At 50.0% G+C, this 20,610-nt stretch overlaps 1 protein-coding gene across 2 annotated transcripts in view; it reads right to left on the bottom strand.

The window, feature by feature from the left end:
- Positions 1–2,509: 2,509 nt before the first annotated feature.
- Positions 2,510–20,610, bottom strand: part of MRGPRF (MAS related GPR family member F) — a 25,252-nt gene continuing 7,151 nt past the window's right edge. The window contains exons 1-3 of one of the 2 annotated variants that reach the window (XM_027856349.1): positions 17,178–17,613; positions 10,840–10,967; positions 2,510–5,151 (exon numbers count right to left, since the gene is read on the bottom strand). In XM_027856349.1, the coding sequence (XP_027712150.1) occupies positions 4,174–5,151; positions 10,840–10,887 (1,026 nt within the window). In that variant the 5' untranslated portion in view covers positions 10,888–10,967; positions 17,178–17,613 and the 3' untranslated portion in view covers positions 2,510–4,173. Of the gene's footprint in view, positions 5,152–10,839; positions 10,968–17,177; positions 17,614–20,610 lie in introns of those variants that run through there. The other variant, XM_027856348.1, reaches the window with a different exon arrangement.

Raw genomic sequence — 20,610 nt, 5'->3', positions numbered from 1 at the left:
GTAATCTATAGACTGATGTAATAGCGTAGCCTCATTTGCTCAGTTTGCTTCCTGGGATGTCTAGTGTCTTGAGGGAAAGCATGTTGAAGGCAACCTGGGACTAGTATGAAATTCTGAAGATGAAAAGAAGGGAAGAAATGATGTTGGGGACGCTCCAGCTGCTTCGTTCTTCATGCCGCCGGGTTGCAGGACCTTGCTGGCCTTGGGAATCTGAGCATTGACCCTTCAATCAATCAGTTAATCAATGAGCATTTATGAAGTACCTTCTACGTGTCAGTCACCGTGCAAGTCCCCAAGTACACAGAGACAAAAAATGAGACGGGGAAGGTGGGGATTCAAGGACAGACCAGTGCTTGAGCTGGTGATTGTGGGCCTGAGCCAAGCTCTGCAGAGGACTTGGAGCTTGTAGTAGGGAAAGAAGCAGCAGAAGGACCCCAGCGGGGCAGAAGAAATCCACTGCGTCACGTGCCCCTGGGGAGGTTAGACTGCTCCCCATAGCCTGCACCGGGGCTGGGAGTCAATGACTGACTCCTATGACCTGGGAACCGGGTAAAGGAGATTAATCTGGATGCTCCAACCTTGTGAGAAGTCGAGAAAGTCAGGGAAAGTCAGGGTGAGCCTCCGGGAATAGGGGAGTGGGTTTGCAGCCAGAGTGGGGAGTGACTTTTGGAAACCAGCCTGGCAGTAGCTGAGAAGAGGCTTAGCCAGCGCAATGCCACGTTTGGGTGAGAATGTGGGCAAGGACTGAGCTCAGAGTGGGGCCCCCTCCCTCGGGTCTGAGATGGGAGGGGAGACTGGATCCCTGAAGCGCGCCTCGGGGGGATGTTAGCACCCGTGTTCTTGCTCCCTCTGCAAAGTAAATAGCGCTTTGTAAAAGCTAATCGATGCCAAGTGCCTGACAGGAGCTGGGCTCTAGTCACTCGGGAAAGCACGGCTGGGGGGCCTTGAGTATTAGAAAAGAGCCCCCCGCCCAAGCCCTTGAGGCTACCCTAGACCCTGAGGGGGCTTTGGCAGAGTGAACCAGAGCTTTAGATGTGGATGCCCTGTGGATTTCCATCCCTCATCCCCAAGAGAATGTTAACTCCTTGAGAAGCAGGGGTGGCTTCACTTCTGCCTCTGTGCCACCAGCACCTGGCATATTGTCAGCCTCATGCTAAGTGCTTAATAAATGTGTATGGAATTGATTTGAAAATGGAAAGAATGCCAGAGGGAGAAGCCGCCCCTGACGTGGTCCAGAGTAGGGAGATTCCTGTCTCCATCTACAAAGGCAGAAAAGTCTGCCTGCCCCTCACAGACAGGCAACCCTAATGCGGGGCATCTTCAGCCTGGCCTAGGGTCCCCAGTCAGAGGCTGCCGAGAGCTTTCACATGCAGGAGGTAGCGGGATCCATTCTGGGCCGGAGGGTGGGGTTGGAGCCTTCAGCAAAGGCTCTGGATCAGTCTTTGAAGATGCAACCAGAAGAAAACAAAGGTCTTCTGGGAGGCTGGGGGTGGGACTGGGACCAGTGGCTCTTGGATTGAACTTGGGTCAGTGGGTCCCTGGCACTGGACATTCAGGCTGAGAGAAAAGCAGAGATGGGCAGGAACTCAGTTCTGGGGAGGAGCTAGTGCCCCGTGTTCCCCAGTCCTGGCTCCCCTGTGGGATGGGCTCATTCTGGCTTCTTCGCAACCTCAGCCCTAGACCACAGTACTTCCCCTAGGGGATCTTTGTCCCGTCCTTCTCTGAGGGAGGCAAGTGGGGGCCAAGGCTCAGTCTTGTGGGGGGGGGGAGGATCTTTAACACCTGAGAGATGTATGAGTGGGCTGAGGGAGGAGTCTTAAATGTCGGGGTAGTCTAGTATATGCCTGGAACATAATAAATACTTAAGAAATGCTTTTTCTTCCTTCCTTCTTTTCTTCCCTCCTTTCCCTCTTTTTCTCTCTTTCCTTTCCTTTCCTCCCTCTCTTCTTCCTTCCTTCCTTCTTTTCTTTCCTCCCTCCCTTCCTTCCTCCCTCCTTTTCTTCTCTCCCTCCCTTTCTTCTCTCCCTCCCTCCCTCCCTCTCTCCCTCCCTCTCTCCCTCCTTCTCTCCCTCCTTTTCTTCCCTCCCTCCTTCCCTTCCTTCCTTCCTTCCTTCCTTCCTTCCTTCCTTCCTTCCTTCCTTCTCTTCTTTCCTGCCATCAGAATCTGCCTATTGGATCTGCAATATCATTGTCCAGATGTAGTGGAAAGAGCCTTGGGGTCAGGAATGCTAGGCTCTAACTCTGTCTCTGCCAGGAATTAGCTGTGGGACTTGGGGCTTCACTGTCCTCGTCTGAACAATCCACGTGGACGTGATGCTCTCCAGGGCAATCCCTCTGAGTCTGCCTCCTTGGGGGGCTCTCAGCAGCCTGGAACACCCAGGAGTGGAAAGTCGGGTTTATCTTGACTTCAGGGGACAGAAGGGAAAGCGCTCCTCCTCCTCCTTCTTGGAAGAGGGTGGTAGACTACAGGGGTATAAAGGGGTGTGCATTGTCAGACATGATCAATGTGTTGGTTTGTTCAGCTTAACTATACTTTATTACAAAAAAGAATGTGGGACAGATAGGTCATTTTTTGGAATTGACAAGATTGTAAAAAATCAATAAAACTGTAAAAAACAAACAAACAAGTGGACATTGGGAAGAGTTGAGAACTCCTAGACTTGCCTTTTTTGACCACAGAGAGCTGGAATCTGGCCTCCAGGAGAAAGGGCTGCCTACGATAGAGCTTCCTTGGAAACATTCAGAAACAGCCTTTCGGCTGTGAGCCGATCGTGACTCTAGTGGGCAGAAATGGAAAGGCTGGCTTGGCCTGTTGGGAAGAGGAGAAAGCGGGGTGATGTGTCCCCAGCCCTGCCTAAGGCTAGGGAGTCCTGGCCTGGCTGGCTAATGGGACAGGTCTAGACCAACGTCTAGTTACGCCTGTTGGCAGTTTCCCGGAGCAGGTGGAGGTGGTTCATGGAGGCCTCCCTTGGTGGCAGGCCCTTGGAGGTTGGATTCAGTGACCCATAAGGTCCCTTACGCCCTTGATCTCCCATGATCCTCAGTGGGAGAGCTCCTGGGGGTGATATGACGGAGGCTGAAAGGCCCCCTCACCCAGAATCCTCTCTTCTCCAGTAATGTCCTTTCAAGAAAAATCCCTTCTTTGGGTTAAGGCGCAGTCAGCTCTGGGATTCGCCCTTTTAAAACACAAATGGACGTAGGAGGGACTTGGGAAGAGCAGCCCATTGAGCTATTAGCTGGTTCTCTATTTGCACCCTTCATCCCTAAATCGATGACAGTTTACTGCTCCAGCTTCTAGGCTCAGGCTGGTCAGAAGTTGTAGTTGAGTCTTGCTGGACACAGCAGAGGACAGTGTGACTGAAGGATAGGTTTTTCATCCCCATCTGCCAAGCATTTTTGGACATTCCCACTGTTCCAGGTACCAAGTGGCTAGACCAGAAAGGCGGGGCTACCACCTCCAGAAGACTCAGGTTAAAACGCATTTTGCCTGCTGCTTTCTCCCAAAGGGCATGGGGCGAATGAGATCAGATGAGCCTCGCCGTCATTTTAGGCTGCTTCTCTAAGGGGACTGTGGCAGGGAAGGACCAGGAGGGAAGGACCAAAGCCAGGCCAGTGGGGTTCTGGGAATGAGAGCCGGGAAGGGCGAAGGGAGGCAGTGCCACGCTTGGGGAAGCTGGGGCTGAGGGCCGCCTGAAGACACAGCCTCCACTTCACAATGCTGTCCAGGGCTGGGCTCCGCTTGGAAGGAGGGGAGAGCTTATGTGAGACCTGAGGATAGCTTGAACCCGTCCTCTGAGGAGCCAGACACCAGCCGGATGAGACAAGAAGACCCACGATGCCTCATGGGTGTTCTGGAGAGCTGCCTGTGGTTAGTCCCTGTAACAGTGGAGTGTAAGCTCCCTGAAGGCAGGGACTGTGCTGGTTTTGTCTTTGTACCCCCAGCTTGGAGCACAGTGCCTGGTATGCATAGGTGCTGCATGCATGTTCCTAGAATGAACGAACGAACGAATGAATGAATGAATGCAGATCCCAGAGCCTCTAGCCAGAGGGGAATTCCCAACCACAGGGAGGAGAGGATGGGTGCAAACACAGTGTGACAGTGGTGTTGGGGGTGCGGAGCGGCACGCACCAGGCCCAGGAACGGCTCTCCTGCCTGGGGGCTGCCCCGACTTCTCAGGAAGTGGCCACGGCCGGCTGCATCTCCATGGCGACCGTGTTAGGCGTGTCCCCGCTCTCCTTCAGCTCGGCTCCGTCTCGGAGGGCCCTCTGGAAAACCACACGGAGGGGTTCCCAGAATCTCTGCTTCTTGTCCCTCCCCACCAGGAAGTAGACGACAGGCTTGGCGCTGCTGTTCACGCAGATGAATGCGTCGGTGACGTACTCAGGGAAGGGTGCCGGGATCTCGAAGACCCAAAAGAGGAACCAGTCGATGCCTAAGTAGATGGAAGAGACGAGGAAGACGGAAACCATGGCCAGGATGACGTTGTTGAGTTTGGACGACTGGTGGCGGCGGCTGGCCCTGCACTCCACCTTCACCAGGAGGACCAGACAGGCCAGGACCATGAGGGGGGCAAGGATGAGGAAGAGTAGAATGCCCAGGAAGATGTCCATGTGGGTGCAGCCTCCCCACGAGGGCCCGGGGGCGATGTACACGCAGAAGTAGGTGTGGATGGTGGTGATCAGGAAGGCCAGAGCCCAGAGCAGGGCGCTCACCAGGGCAGACATGCGCTTGGGCCGCCGGTAGCAGTACCAGGTGGGGAAGAGGACAGAGAGACAGCGCTCGGTGCTCACAGCCGGCAGAAGGCTGACGCTGGTGAGGAAGGCGGCCAGGCTCAGGATCCTCGACACGAAGCGGATGTAGGTGGGAAAGGCGCCGGGAAAGGCCCCTGCCTGCATCACGGAGAGCACCGCCTTGCAGAAGAGGTAGCCGATGTCAGCCACGGCCAGGTGGAGGAAGTAAATGGAGAAGGGGTTCCTCTTAATGGAGAAGCCGAAAAACCAGAGGACCACCCCGTTCCCCACCAGCCCACACAGGCAGATGAGCAGAAAAATGTAGCTCATGATGACTGGCGGCGGGTAGGGCTCGATCTGCTGCATTGTCAAGAAGCCTCGACTGTAGAGTTCTGGGGCTTCACTGGCCCCAGGGCACACCTGTGGGCAGAGAAGGAGACCCGCATTAACCTCCTGGTCCTGGCGTCCTTGCCTCCCTCGCCCCGGCGCCTGGAGCCATCTCCGTTTGGTGAACGAAGGCAGAGTTCTAACATGGAGGAAGGAGTCCCCAAATGAGCTGAGGTATATCAAGCATGGGGCACTACAGAAATGTCGGTGATGATGACGACGGAGGCTGTGTTGACTTGGCGCCTTTGCTCAGAGGCAGGGGGAGGAGGAGAAACACGTCGACCAGATGAGTTCAGAGTTCAGAAGTGGAAAGAGTTTTCTCAACCCCTGTGTTTGTCCTAACTGACCTGAGGTGCTGGGGCCTGGTCACCTAGAATCCAGCTCCACTTAATCCAGCATTCCCCCTAAGCTCCTAGGGCCCCTTTGAATCAGCCTGCGGGCTGCGACCACATGCCAGTGAGAAGTAACAGTGGCTAGAGTATTGACCCCACTTTCGGGAAGACCTGAATTCAAAACCCACCTCTGATATTTACTAACTGTGTGACCTCAGCCAAGTCACTTAACTTTTCTATGCCTCAGTTTCCTCATCTGTAAAAGAAGGGGTCTGGGCCGGTCTCTGTGAGTCCACGTGAAGTTTAACTTCTCAGTCCAAGATGTGGGGCTGTAGCATAGGTGTGCCTGGAAGAGCCTGCCTGGGTACGATGGGGAAGTGAAGCAACAGAGCACAGCCAAGCCTAGAACAGGGGTGGCCCAGAGCAAACATCTCCTTGGATATTCCCCTTCCCTCAGGGGATGTAAGCTGCCCTTCAGGCATGCCTGTGAGAGTAAGTGTGTCCTTAGTGGTTTGTACGTGATTAATGATGTTCTTAGGAAATGGCTAACCACTCCAGTATCTTTGCCAAGAAATGGCGCCGAGAAGAGTCGGACACTATGGAAACCGACTGACCGGCAACAGCAATTCTGACCTCAGTTAATTTCTTTGTCTCTGTCTTTGAGATCCCAGCCTGGGCTCTCACAACCTCCGCATCTGTCTCTATGGCTCTAATTTCTCACCTTTCTATTTCTCTGTTAATTGACTCGGAGTCTTGGCATTGGATCTCAAGGAGCCAAACCCACCGCTAAAATGCTGGGGTCTTGTCCTCCGAACCCACCAAGGACGCGGGGAGGGAGAGCCATAGAAGCAGATGCCAGCAGGTCGGGTCTCTGAGTCTTTGCCCCCTCCTGCTAGCCCCTTCCCCTTTTTGGCCGCAGGGAGATCCACGACCTCGTTTGATTTGACTGTCTAACAGCACTCGTCATTGGATTACTTATCTTCCTGCCTCACCCCGATCCTGTGTGCCACCAAATCTCAGTGGGTCTGATGCCCCTTTTTGGGTGTGAGAGACTCATATAGGGTTTAAAATGCTGTTGGTGTGTGATGGAGAGATCCCTGGACTTGCTGCCCAAAGACCTGGGTCTGAGTCCTAACATTGTCATTGAGTAACTCTTTGCCTTGGACAAGTCACTTGACATCTGTGACCCTCAGTTTCTTTTTTCTTTCTTTTTTTTTTTTGGCCAAGGCAATTGGGGTTAAGTGACTTGCCCAGGGTCACACAGCTAGTAAGTGGCAAGTATCTGGTCTGAGATGGGATTTGAACTCAGGTCCTCCTGACTTCAGGGCCAGTGCTCATGACCCTCAGTTTCACCAGCTGAAGAGTAAGGATAATAATGCTTGTGAGGATCAAAGGACACCGTATCTATAATGTGCTATGGAAAGCTTAGGATGCCGGGTGTTCTAAGAAAGGCAGTATATCATGGATGGGGAGTCAGGAGGGCCTAGGGTTCAAACCTTGGATCTTCCACTGTGTGACTCTGGGCCAATCAACTCGAGCCTCAGTTTCTTCATCTATAAAATGGGCACATGAGGACGTATATTAACCACCTCAAAGAACTATTGTGAGGGTCAGACAAAAATACAAACTCCTCAGCTTAGCATTTAAGGCCTTCTACGATCTCCTGGGCAGCTACGTGGCACTACAGTGGTGCTACGTGGCGCTACAGTGGTCTGAAGTCAGGAAGCCCTAAGTTCAATTCCAGCCTTAGACACTTATTAGCTGTGTGACACTGGGCAAGTCACTTCACCCTGTTTGCCTCAGTTTCTTCATCTGTAAAATGAGCTGGAGAAGGAAATGGCCAGCCACTCCAGTATCTCTGCCAAGAAAACTCCAAAGTGGGGTCAGGGAGAGTCAGACATGAGTGAAATGACTGAATAACAACACAATCTCTTCCCGTCATTATTTCATACTACTTTGTACTATCCCTTAGAGTATTGCAGCCAAACTGGATGCTGCCTGTTCTCCACACTTAACATCCCGTCTCATACCTGCATGAGTCTTCGTGCCTGGAATGCCTCATCTCTGCCTCTCAGGACTCACGTGCTCCTTCAAGGCTCAGCTCAGCTTCTCTGGAAGCCTTCCTTCCCTCTTCCACCCCCCACCCCAGACCAGTGTTTGGTACTCAACCTTTCCTTCCTCAAATTTGCTTGTATTTGCCAATCGGTCTATGTACTGTAGCTCTCCCCTCTCCCCACAGTAAGCTACTTGAGGCCAGAGACTGTCTTCCTTTCATATCTTTGAATCTCCAGTACCTAGGACAGTGCCTGGGACTTGAAAATGTTGAGGTCTGGCCTCGTTACTGCATTGATGCAGTTTGTAGGGAATTTCCTGTGAGGGTCTCCCTCTAGAGATACAGATCTTCCCTTCTCTGCAACTGAGAGCATTGGAGGGTTGGGTGAGCCACTGAAGTTTAAATGATTTGCCTGGGTCACACAGCCTAAAGTGTGAGAGTCAGGAGTATAGAGTGTATATGAGTCTGGGAAACTTGCAGTTCTTTCCTTGAGAACAGAAAGAGAGAGAGAGAGGCAGGCAGAGACACAGAGACAGAGAGTCCCTAGGAGGGACTTTCACACTGACCAGTTACATACTAGTTTTTAAAATTCTTCCAAATTCTCATCCTCATCTTCTTGGGGTCTGTGATAGATGGGGTCAGCCTACATCTCCAAACCCAGCCTGTTTGCCTCAGTTTCCTCATCTGTAAGATGAGTCGGAGAAGGAAATGGCAAAACACTCCAGTATAAAAAACAAAACCAAACCAAAAAAAATGCTCCAGAATCTTTGCCAAGAAAACCTCAAATGGGGTCACAAAGAGTTGGACACAACTGAAAGGGCTGACCGACAAAAAAAACACGCATACATATATACACACATGCACATCTAAATACATTGTTGTTGTCAACAGCATCAGGGGTAATGTCTTGATTTGCATGTGAATTGGTGAGACAAAAGTCAGGACGACTATTGATGGCCAGGGATGCAGTGGATGACCTTGGCCTTTCTAAATTAAGGTCTTTCCCAACAACAACAATCTTAAATACATACATACACAACACACACACACAAATACACACATATGTATGTATTTACATAAACATACAACACACACATCTATTCATATATGTATGGATAGATGCCACCAACATAAGAAATTCGGAGAAATGTGGGAAGACTTGAATGAATCGATAATGTGAAGAAAGAATGACTTACATAGTGATATACCCAATCATGTAAATGAGAACCATCCTAAAAGGCAGCCTAATTTTGGAATTGTGTTGAAGTGACAAGCAGACCACCTCCTGTCTGCCTCCTTTGGGTAGAGAGGGGGTGACTACCAGCATACACCATTGTCATTGTTCAGTCATTTTCAGTTCTGTTCGGGGTTTTCTTGGCAGAGAGCCTGGAGTGGTTTGCCATTTCTTTCTCCGGCTCATTTTATAGATGAGAAAACTGAGGCAAACAGGGTAAAGTGACTTGCCCAGGGTCACACAGCTAGTAAGTATCTGAGGTCAGATTTGAACTCAGAAAGATGAGTCTTCCTCATGCCAGGCCCAAGCGCTCTGTGCACTTCACCACCCAACTGCCCCTGTATATACTATAAAATGCACTTGATGTGTCTTTTTCCGGTTTTGCTTAAATGCTTTCCTTTGTCACAGAGAAGTTTGACTGCTGTGGGCAGGGCAGGTGGATTAACAGGAAAGGATTTGATATAAAAACAAAAGGCAGTAACACAATGGCCGGAACCTCTCCCTCTTGGCTCTCACCACTGACCTCCCCGGCTTTCTTTAAGTCCCAACTAAACTCCTACCCTCATTAGGAAGTCTTCCTGTGGCTGGTCAGTCGTGGCCAACTCTCTGTGACCCCACCTGGGGTTTTCTTGGCAAAGAGACTGGAGTGGCTTGACATTTCCTTTTCCAGCTTATTTTACAGATGAGAAGGCCTTCCCTAACCTTTCTTCATTCCAGTGCCTTCCCTCAGTTAATTATTTCCTTGTTATCTTGTCTATGGCTTGTTTGCATGCATTTCTTAGATTGTAAGCTCCTTGAGGGCAGGGACTGACTTTTGCCTCTTTTTGTTTCCCTTGTGCTTGGTGCCCGGCACACAGTAGGTGCCTAATAAATATTTATTGAATTGACATTGAACAATAAACCTTAAAATAAAACAAAGGGGTTAGAGCTTAGGTCCTTTCTAGCCCTCAGAGTCTCTGAGCTCGTCATTTTAGGATCTAAATCCAAGTATCGGAAAGGCTGAAAAGGAGGGACCAGATAACTCCAGAACGCTGGATTTGGAGACCTGGGTGCAAATCCTCACTCTGCTACTTATCCTAATTGTTATGACCTTAAGTGACCTCCTCCCTCCGGGATTCAGTTTGCTCATCTGTAAAATGGGGGGGGGGGGGGAGATTGGAATACCTGGTCTCTCAGGGTAGCTGTCCAAATGAATTTGATAATAAAGAGAGGTGGTCTTCCTGGTCACTGATAGCTGTCATGACCCAAATGAAGGGAGGAATACCAGGCTGCCAACTCCACATCTATATGGGCTGGGTAGATAAGCATAAGACTGAGGCTAACAAAATCCTTGGTGCTGAAATAGTTGGAAGGCAGAATGTAGTATGGGGAGAGATGTCTGACGGGAAAGAGGTCACTGTTCCTGCCTAGCAGAGACGAAGAGGAAGCCTTGCTGCCAGTGACCTCCACCTGAGCTGGGTATGTGGCATCTGTGAGGGCCTTAAGTGATGGGGCTAAAATAACGTGCCCCCAAAATACACCTCCATTGACTGTTGGCACTAGAAGAGACCTACCTAGGAGGCTGGGTCGTTGGCTCTGAGAAAGGAGCTGTCAAGGATCCTTGCTCGATCTAGAGTGGAAGGGGCTTCAGCGGGGATCTAGTCAAGCCCTTCATTTTATAGGAAAGGAAACTGAGGCCCAGAGAAGTATAACGACTTGGTCTCGGTCTCAGATGCAGGAAGCATTGGAGATGAAATTTCAACTGAGATTCTTGGACTCTCATTTCATAGAGGAGAAACTGAGGCCCAGGGGAGTGAAATGACTTGGCCTATGTCCCCCAGGTGGTAGGTATTAGAAACAGGATCTGAACCCGTGTCCCCTCGCTTCAGGGCTGGGCATCCTTCCCTTGTACCATACTGCCTCCTTCCCAAGCTCACGCAGCACATCGAAGGCAGGCAAGGGTTAGAGCACCCAGAGATGCCGACAGCTCATGCCGACAATGAGGACCAAAGGAGGATGGAGACAGAGGGAACCCTTCGGTAAGAGGGGCCTGAGACCTGGCGCTGCTCAGGACAGGGGCCCTCCCTGCTACAGCTGGCAGATGCTCCCTTCCCCACACTTGCCTTATTCCTGTTCTGGGCATGGATCTCCCAAGAGCAATTCCAGGCCATCTCTGGGGAGCCGGTTGGCCGCTGGTGGGCACACTCTTCAAGGCTGACCTCTGCAGGTGACTCTCCCACACTCTGACAACCTGTCAATCACAGAAAGAAACAGCTTCATCTCAACTGGTGTTTGAATCTGGGGCAAAAGGACTGTCCTCCAAATCACTGCCATTAGTCCAAACAACCCAACCCATCCAATAAGCATTTATTAATCAACTTCTGGGTACAAGACATGGGAGATAGAAAAGAAAAAAAATCAAAGACCACCTTCTGTCCTTAAGGAACTTGCATCGTCCTGGGTTGGGATGCAACATATAAATACAAATAAATGCACAATAAATATTTGGAGAAAGGAGAGGTCACCGATAGCCAAGAGGATCCAGAAAGGCTTCCTGGAGGAGAGGGCACATAGGACTTGGATGAAACTAGGAAGGAGCAGCAACACTCTTCTCTACCCCCTGAATTCCCCTTCCTTCCTAGACCTCAGGTGCATGGCCATTAACCGCATCTCTGGGCTCAGCCGCCTTGCCTTGCCCCGGATGATGCACGGCCCAATCTTGTCACACAGACCTTTCATCTGCACACACAGAGCCACCACCCCGGCTCAGGCTTATCTCCTCTTTCCTGGCTCCTGGTAGCCTGCCGGATGGTCTCCCGGCCACGTCTCTTCCCCACCATTCAGCTGTCAGACTGACCTTCCAGGTGGGAGCATGTCATCTTCAGTGGCTCCTTGTTCCTTCCAGGATCAAATATAAGCCACCACTGAATATTTCTAGCCTTTCCTAACCTGCTCCCCCTGACGTTTCCAGTCTCCTTTCCATGTGTTCCAGTTCAGTGACGCTGGCTTTTTTGACCGGGAACGCCCTTCCTCTTCACCTCTCCCTCTTGGCTTCTTTTAAGACAGCTCAAATCCCACCTTCTAGAGGCCTTTGGAAGTCTCCTTCGCTGCTCAGTGCCTTGTCTCTGAGGTCACCTTCCATGTATCCTTTCTATAGCTTGTTTGCATGGAGTTGATGGCATGTTGTCTCCCGCATCAGACTGGGAGCTCCTTGAGGGCTGGGACTACCTTTTGCCTTTCTTTGTATCCTCAGTGCTTACCACAGTGCTTGGTGAATAGTAGGTGCCTAATAAATGCTTGTTGCTTGACTGACTCATTGTGCCCAGTGCCTTGTGGAGTGTTGGACCTGGAAAGCACCTCCAAGTCTAGCCTCTCATTTGTCAAAGGAAGTGGCTGAAACCCAGAGATGGGAGGAGACTTGCCCAAGGTCACCCAGCTTTGAGTCAGGATCTGGGCCAAGGCCAGGATTCTTTCCCCTCGTCCACACGTCCTCACTCAGCCTGTTCTGAGCGGCAGCTGGGGCCCACCCTGGGTGCCTGTTTCTCCTCTGCAGGAGTCTCCTCCTGCCTCCAGCTCATGCTGTTTCCATGAGAGATGCCACATCACATCTTCCATGACCTCAGCCTCACACACTCCCTTCTGAAGCCTTCTTTCTCTCCAGCTTTCTCCCATTGCCCGTTCCTCTTGTCCTCTCTTATCTGCTCAGCTTCGTTGCCTTCACGCTCACTACCCCCAGATCTTGGAGCCATGGTGGGAAGCGTAGAGGGGCTGGAGGCAGGGAATGTCCACTTGGCTTTGCCCTCTTTGCTTTTGCTTCTTCCCTTTCTCTCTTCTGCCCTCCCCTGCTCTCCTGCTTTCCTTGCCTTCTGGTGTTATAGATAGAGCTATGAATTTGGGGTCAGGGGATCAAAGTTCATGTCCCAGCTGACTGGCTATCAGACCTTGGGCCAATCATTTGGCTGAATGTCTCCTCTCAGGCTCTTTTCAGAGCTAACATCTGATCCTCTGCCTGCATTTTCCTACCCCCCCCCCTTTTATTCTGATGGCTTATCCCCTTCCTTGCTCAATTCCATTCCTTTCCTCTCTAAAGCCTGAATGTCCTGCCAAGATGATATCATCTGTGTGTGTATGTGTGTGTATGTGTGTGTGTGTGTGAGTGAGTGTGAGTACATGTGGAGAGGGTATGCCAGAATGGCTCTCCTGAATCCCTCTTGTGTCTCATAAATGAAGTGTGAGATTTCCTGCATGGGGAGACAAAAAAGGCATTTAGGAGGTCCGTACCAGGCACACATGGACATGCCAAGGTGGGGGTCTATGTTTGCATGTAAGTGCATATGTGCAAGTATGCTTGGATACATCAATCAGTCAGACAATAAACATTTATTAAGCAAGCACTATGTGTCAAGCACTGTAATTTATATTAGGGAGATAAATAAAAAGACAGTCCTGCCCTCAAGGACTTACAGTCTAATGGGGAAGACAATATACAAAAAGAATCTGGAAAGCAGGGGTGGAGGGGTGGGAAGAGGTTGATGGAGAAGTCCAAAGATCTCCATAAAGAGATGGCTGGTCTGGGCCCCCTTTGGAAATGGAGGTTTTGAAGTTCATGGCTCTGCCCTCCAATCAGACGGGCAGAGGATACTGGTGAGGTGTGAGTAGTACCAAGGCTGAGTGGATATGTGCACCAAAAACGCCTATTGAGCACCTCCTGAGTCCCAGGCCCTGTGTTTTGAGCTAGGGATATAAAGAAAAAATCCAACAGTCCCCGACCCCAAGGAGCAGTCTACTATGGATTGGACTATAGCATCTATCCAGGTAAATATGATACAAAATGGGCAGTGATGGTAGCAAAGGAGTGATTCAGCCTAAGCGTAGGGATGTGTGAGCAGGGAGAGATCCCCACAGCCATGTACTTTGTAGCTATGTGTTGGGAGCACGTGTCTGAGTCACCTACTGCTCCAACCTTATTTCCCACTGCTCACCAGCACACACTCTCTTCTCTACTTTTATCAGCACAGCTTCCTCATCAGCAGTCCTTCCCACCCCCACCTATCTTTGCTCATATTGTTCCTATCATGGGGAATACCTTTCTTCTTCTCTGTCTACCCCCAAATCCTGCTTATTCTTCAGGACCATGTCCTCCAGGAAGCCTTCCTTGATTGTACCAACCCTTTGTGATTTTCTTCTTGTCAATTCTTACTGTACTTGTTCCAAGAACTCGTAATTGTACTTTGTTATAGGCTGTCCTCTGTTGTTCCTCGTCTCTTTATGTGAGTTAATTTTATTTTTCCCATTAGACTCAAAGCTCTGGGAAGGCAGGAACTATGTCTTATTCTTCTCTCTATTTCCTATAATGCCTAGCATGTGCTAAGAGCTCAAACGTACTTATACGCTGTTGGGTTGTTGGGTGTGTCTTTTTGTGTGTATGTCTTCATTCCCTTCCCATCAGGGGCCTATTTATTCAGGGGCCAGAGCCCAGGGCCAAGTACTTAAAGCAAGATGGTTATGAGGCTGATAAAAACACATTGTTGGGATGCTCATCAATTGGGGAATGGTTGAACAAATTGTGACAGAGTACTGTTGTGATATAAGAAATAATGAGCAGAAAAACCTGGGATGATTTACACAAACTGATGCAAAGTGAAGCAAGCAGAACCAGGAGAACATTGTCCACAGTAATAGCAACATTGTAGCAATGATCAACTGTGAATGACAACTATTCTCAGCAATATAATGATTCAAGACAATTTCAAAGGATTTATGATGAAAAATGCTCTCCACCTCCAAAGAATTGATGGAGACTGAATATAGATTGAAGCATACTTTTTAAACTTTCTTTATTATTCTTGTTTTTTCGGTCTTCATTTTCTTTTGCAACATGGCTAAAATGGAAATGTTTTACACGACTATACATGTAGAATCTATATCAAATTGCTTGCCTTCTCAAGGAGGGGGAGAGGAAGGAGGGAAGGAGAGAATTTGGAACTCAAAATTTTAAAAAAAAAACTATGTTTAAAACATATTGTGTATGTGTAAATAAGAATTTTTAAAAAGCCACTTGTCAGAGCTCTCTGAGCCTCAGTGTGCCCACAGGTGCCAATCCTGGGGTAGGTGGAGTTGAGAACTCACAGACAGGGGAGGCCGTCACGGCTGGGAAGGATGTGGCTGCAAACCGGAGGGCAGAGGAAAGCCCAGAGTGGGGCCTGGTCTCCACCTTGTTGCTCTAAGCAGAAGTAGGATTTTGGAGCTCATATACTGGCTCCTTGTGAGGGTCCTGGGGTCACAAACCTAGAGCTGGGAGAGACTACAGAGACCAATGAGTCCAGCCTCCTCTTTTTGCAGATGAGGAAACTGAGGCCCAAGGAGGTTAAATAGGTTACCCTAGGACATACAAGGAGTAAGGGACAGACCTAGGATTTGACCCCATGGTCTCTGCTATTTACAGGTAGCTTCAGTTTCCTTATCTGTAAAATGAGAGGGGTTAGGCTGGGAGGGTGGTGTCTCCCTGTTCTAGAACTATGACAACGACTGACATTCCTAGAAGACTAAAGTCTGCAGCACATTTTATATCTGTGTAGGTGTCATTGGAGTTCTTGACCATGGGAAGTAGGGACAACAGGTGCTAGTATGTTTATTTCATTTATTTATTTATTTATTTATTTTATTTTTTTTTGGTGAGGCAATCGGGGTTAAATGACTTGCCCAGGGTCACACAGCTAGTAATTGTCAAATGTCTGAGGTCAGATTTGAATTCAGATCCTCCTGGCTCCAAGGCTGGAGCTCTATCCACTGTGCCACCTAGCTACCCCCACCCTGTTTATTTTACTAACAAGGCAACTGAGGCACAAATGGTAGAATGACTTGTCCAAGCTCGCAGAGTCAGTAAAGACGAGAGATGACATTCAAGTTAATGTGCTTGCAACTCTCTGGGTCAGCAGCTGGGCATGCTGCTCTGCCCCGTGAGCCTTCCCTGCTCTGTGAGCCGATGATTCTAGTCCAGACTCTTACATGTCCTAGGCAAGGCATTTTCACCCCATTGAGTCTCAGTGTCCTCTTCTGTACAGTGAGGATGGTAATACTTAGACTACGTGCAATTCAGGGCCATTGTGAGAAAAGTGCCTGTGAACTTTAGAGGGGGAGCTGTTATTTCTGTGTTCCTTCCCTGGGAAATGCAAACTTTGCTCCTGACCTGTGGCTGATATCAAGGAAATCACTGGCACACTTTTCCCAGCCCTCCTATCCCTAATCCTTAATATTTAGAGACTTTCCAAAAAGCCTGTTCTCTGGCATTGGGACTCAGAGGCACAGGGCTGGGACAAGGCATGAGGGACTGAGGGGAATCAGAGCCTGACTTTCATCTGGTGTTCAGATGGCTTCAGGGACAGATGGGCTATTTGGCACCAAATCTGCCTGGGTGTTTGCCTTGCAAAAACTTCTAGAAAAAGTTAGATCGCAGCACCCATGAGTGGATGGGAAGATGGAGGCAATGTCAAGTTAACTAGCATTTATTAAATGTGTACTATATGCCTGGCATCATGCTCTGTGCTGGGGATAAAAAGAAAGGCAAACACCCCTCCAAGAACAGCAAAAGAAGGAAGGAGCTCCTAGGGGCTAGCCAGAGAGGCAGAAGTGGAAATAGAGTCTTGTTGGGGGGGGGGGGGGGGGGGGGAGAGAGACAGAGACAACGAGAGAGAGAGGAGAGACAGAGAAAGAGGAGAGCCAGAGAGAGCAGGAACCAGAGAAAGGAGAGGGACAGGGAAAAGAGAGAGAAAGAGAGAGGGAAAGGGAGAGAGAGACAGAGACAGAGAGACAGACAGGCAGAGAGAGAGAGAGACAGAGAGACAGACAGGCAGAGAGAGAGAGAGAGACAGACAGGCAGAGAGAGAGACACACACACAGACAGAGAGACAGAGGAGAGATACACAGAAATAGAGATAAGGGAAGACACAGACAGAGGTAAAGACAGAGAGGAGGAATGGAAAAAGATAATGAAAAAGAGGAAAGAGAGAGAAAGGGAGGAAAGAACTGGAGAAAGAGAATTATGCAGTCAGGGAAGTGGAGAGTTAAGCTGACTGGGAGAGTTAACTAGGATACAAAGAATGGCTGGGAATTTCAGAATTTAAACTTGGAGAAGCTGAATGTTGTAAGCAGAATCCTGTTGAACAGTCATTGCCCTGCATGACCCAGACCCTGCCCTTGTTGCCAGACCCTCAGACAAGGTGGGGCTCACCCAAAGCTGGGGAGTAGCTGGGTCCCAAGGCTGAGGGTCTGGCTCCAGATGCCAAGGAGCCCTTTAAAGAGGTGTGTCCCCAGGAGGGGCTGCCCTCATCTCTTTCCCTTACTTTGCTCTTCCTCTGAGCTATTTTTCCCTCAGATTACCTCCTCTCCCCAGCCATGGAATCCCTCCTGTGGCTATGCTATCCCCGACCCCCACCCTGAGTAAAAGAAGCTTTTTACTTACAGTTGGGGAAGCTGCTTTGGGGTCCTCAGGAAAGGGATGGCAACGAACCGTCCTTGGAGAGGAGAGCACAGGGTGTATGTCTTCTGCTGCCTGAGGCCCTATACTCTCAGTTCCTCCCTCCAGAAGCAGATAGGGTCCTGAGCACACTAAACAACTGGGAGCATACCAACTTTGATGGGAGGGAGCTGGCCAGACCAACAGTCACCGTGGAGCTGGATTTCCACACGCCCTGGGACCTGCAGCGAGCTTCCCGGAGAGGAAGGGAGTGATGACACTTGGGAGAGGAATGCCTGGGCACAGGAGGAGCCAGCAGCCCCCCGGGAAGCAGAAGAGAGGGCTCTCCCTCCAGCTCCTGACGTCACATTGGCATTCATAGAGGACTTGCTAGCTTTCCCTCCCGTCCTGCTGCAGGGCAGAGCTCACTGTAGCCAAAGGCAGGTCAGGGTAACTGCTAGGGGGTGGAAGGGCCACTGGCTGTTCCATAGGGCTTCGAAGGGAGAGCCAGTTGGCCAGGACCCAGCCTTCCTGCAAGGATCAAGGAAACTGTTTCCCAAAATACAGTTCTGCCCATGTCACTCCCTTGCTCCAGAAATTCCAATGACTCCCTATTACCTTTTGGGTCAGTTTTTAAAAAATCTTCTCAGTTGGGCTCCAACCAACTTTTGTAGGCTTATGGTATATCCCTTTCCTTCACACACTCCACCATCCAGTCAAACTAACCTTCATACTGTTCCTTCCATATAGCGACCCCATCTCATGCTTTTGGACCAGCCATCCTCCAGGGATGCCTGGAATGCATGCCTTCTTCATTGGCATCTCTGAGAATCCCAAGTCTCCTTCAAAGCTCAGCTCCAGGGCTGCCTCCTCCATGAAGCTTTTCCTGATTGCTCCCCCATTAATACAATTACCTTGTATTAATTTTATAGCTACAGAATTCAGGTTTCTCCCTGATACTGTTTCACTTTTGTCTTTGTACAAAGTACCTTGGGTTAGACAGACGTAGTAATAGTCATAATTGGCATTATACAACACTTTAAGGTTTGCAAAGTGCTTTATATGTGTTAACTTGTTTAACAACCCTGGGAGGTAAAAGCTATTGTTAGCTCTATTTTATAGATATGGAAACTGAGGCTGACAGAGTTAAGTGATTTTCAAGGCCACACAGCCAGTAAGTATTTGAGGTAGAATTTAACCTAAAGTCTTCCTGATTCCAAGTCCCACCTCTATCCACTGCTCCATCTCTAGGGACTTCATAAATAGGTATTAATTGACTGAATCTTAGGGTCATTGATTTAGGACTGGAAAGAAACTTAGAAGCCAACCAGTCCATTTTACAGATGAGGAAACTGTGGCCCAGAGAGAGGAAGGGACTTGCCCGACTAGGAAGTAGAAACACCTGATGCGTGCTCTCTTTCTCTCTGTCTCTGTCTCTGTCTCTGTCTCTCTCTGTCTCTCTCTCCTATAACTGGGGACAGTTTCCCTGCTGGCCTCTGAGGAGGTGGCCACAGATTGTATCCTCTCTCTTTCTTTCTCCCTTCTTCCATTTGTCTCCTCTTACTCTAGTTCCCCACAGAGAAGTAAATGGTCCCCAGGCTGGCCAGGGCCCTTGGGCTCTAAGGAAAGACCCAGGAATTCCCCCTTCTGGGGCCCTAATAACAGTCACGTGGCCCAGTGGAAAATCTAAGGAAAAACAAGGAGAAGTTGGCTGGGCTGGGGAATGCTGAGCTCACCAGTGGATGAATCAGCCTTTCCCCCAGCAGAGAGCTACCCAGGGAGAGTTGGAGCTGGGAGGAGAGAGAGGGGAGAAAGTGCTGGGAGAAGGGGGGCAGAATGAGGAGCGTTCTGGGGATGTTAGGAGTAGCACTGAGAGAGTGAGCATGGGAGGAGGGAGGAGGGAGGAGGGAGGAGGGGGAAAGCACTGGAGAGAGCAGAGGAAAGAATGGGGAGTGGGGCCAGAGGAAAGCAGGCAGAGAAGGGAAACCATTAAAGAAGAAAGTAGAGGGTAGTTGGGGAAAGGAATATTGTAGGGAATCCAGAGGCAAGAGGACTATTTAACCTTCCTGGAGCTGGTGCCCGAGGTCTGGACACATAGCTGGCAGACTCACTTCCATGCTAGCCAATGTTCCAGGTCCACCCCAGCTTTCCCAGGAGCCTTGAACCCTGGGAGCTTTCTGAAAGCTGGAGTAAAGTGTGCCCCAAAGGGAGGTCCTGGGACCTTGTGCTTTGCTGACTTTTAGCAAGACGCGCCCTCCCCCCCCATGTGTCCAAGGTGAAGGAGTAAGCAGAAGCCAGTGAGGTTCTTGGAATCACCTGAAGCAGTCTCCCTGGCTGCTGTACAAGAGCCCAATCACTGCCTGTGTGCCCAGCAGTGGGGAGGTGAGAGGAAGCCAGTCACTGAGATGTCCAGCCCTACCTCTTGGGATACCACCTCTTCCCAGAGCCACCTTCCAAGCTCCCTCCCTAGACATGGGACCCTGGCCAAGGGGTGCCTGTCCTTCTTACTTTGAAGGCAGGGATCTGAGCGCCAAACTGGCAGGAATTCCTACCCTTAGCCTCCTTGTCTAGTGACTATATTCTATGGATAACCACCTGGAGTCCCCTCTCCCACCCACCCAAGGAGAGGGAGAGAAAAAGAAAAAGGGAGGGGATATGATATAGAGGAGGGGAGACAAGGACTGCAAGAAAGGGAGAAAGGAAGCTGGAATGGAGAGAAAAAAGTGAAGAAAGAGAGTTTAAAGGAGGAGAGAAAGTAGGACATTGAGGAGGCAGGAGAGGGAGGGGGAGAAAGGATCAGAGAGGGGGAATGGGAGGAAGAGAGAGAAAGAAGGGAGACAAAAGAAGGGAGAGAGAGATAGGTGGAGGTGGAGGGGAGAGGGAGAAAAAGAGGAGAGAGACAGAGGCAGAGACCCAGAGGAACACAGAGAGACAGAGAGGGAGAGATGGAGGGAGGATGAAAGAAAGAGAGAGAGAGAGAGAGACAGAGACAGAGACAGAGAACTCAGGAGTGCAGCTGTCTGGGTTCTCATTTATGGCTACACTTTTTGAAAAGCTGAGTCAAAGCCAGAGATCACTTGGACACTCAGTAGGGACTACATTCAGAGGCCAGGGCTCCAAAGCCTGCAGCCTTATTTGGGATGGAAATTTCTTTCTTTGAAAATAAGTAAGGGATGAGTGTAAATGGGGAAATCATTAGCTGTTTGAATTCTCTTAGGTCAGTGGTTCTCTGCACCATCTACTCTCCACCTCCTCCTTCTCAACTTCCTCCCTTTCTCTTCTCTTCCCTACCCACCCTTCCCCTCCTTCCCTTCTCCTCCTCCATCCTCCCCACTCTCTTCCTCCTCCCCTCCCTTCTCTCTTCTCTTTCTTTCTCTCCTTTTTCTTCTCTCCTCTTCATTCTCCTCTTCCTCTTCCTCCCACCATTCTTGGGGGGGGG

Source organism: Vombatus ursinus, unplaced genomic scaffold, assembly GCF_900497805.2.
Source record: "Vombatus ursinus unplaced genomic scaffold, bare-nosed wombat genome assembly UNPS02011369.1, whole genome shotgun sequence".
NCBI lineage: Eukaryota > Metazoa > Chordata > Mammalia > Diprotodontia > Vombatidae > Vombatus > Vombatus ursinus.
Note: the sequence above shows the minus strand (reverse complement) of the source record. Positions and strands in the feature narration are given on the sequence as shown.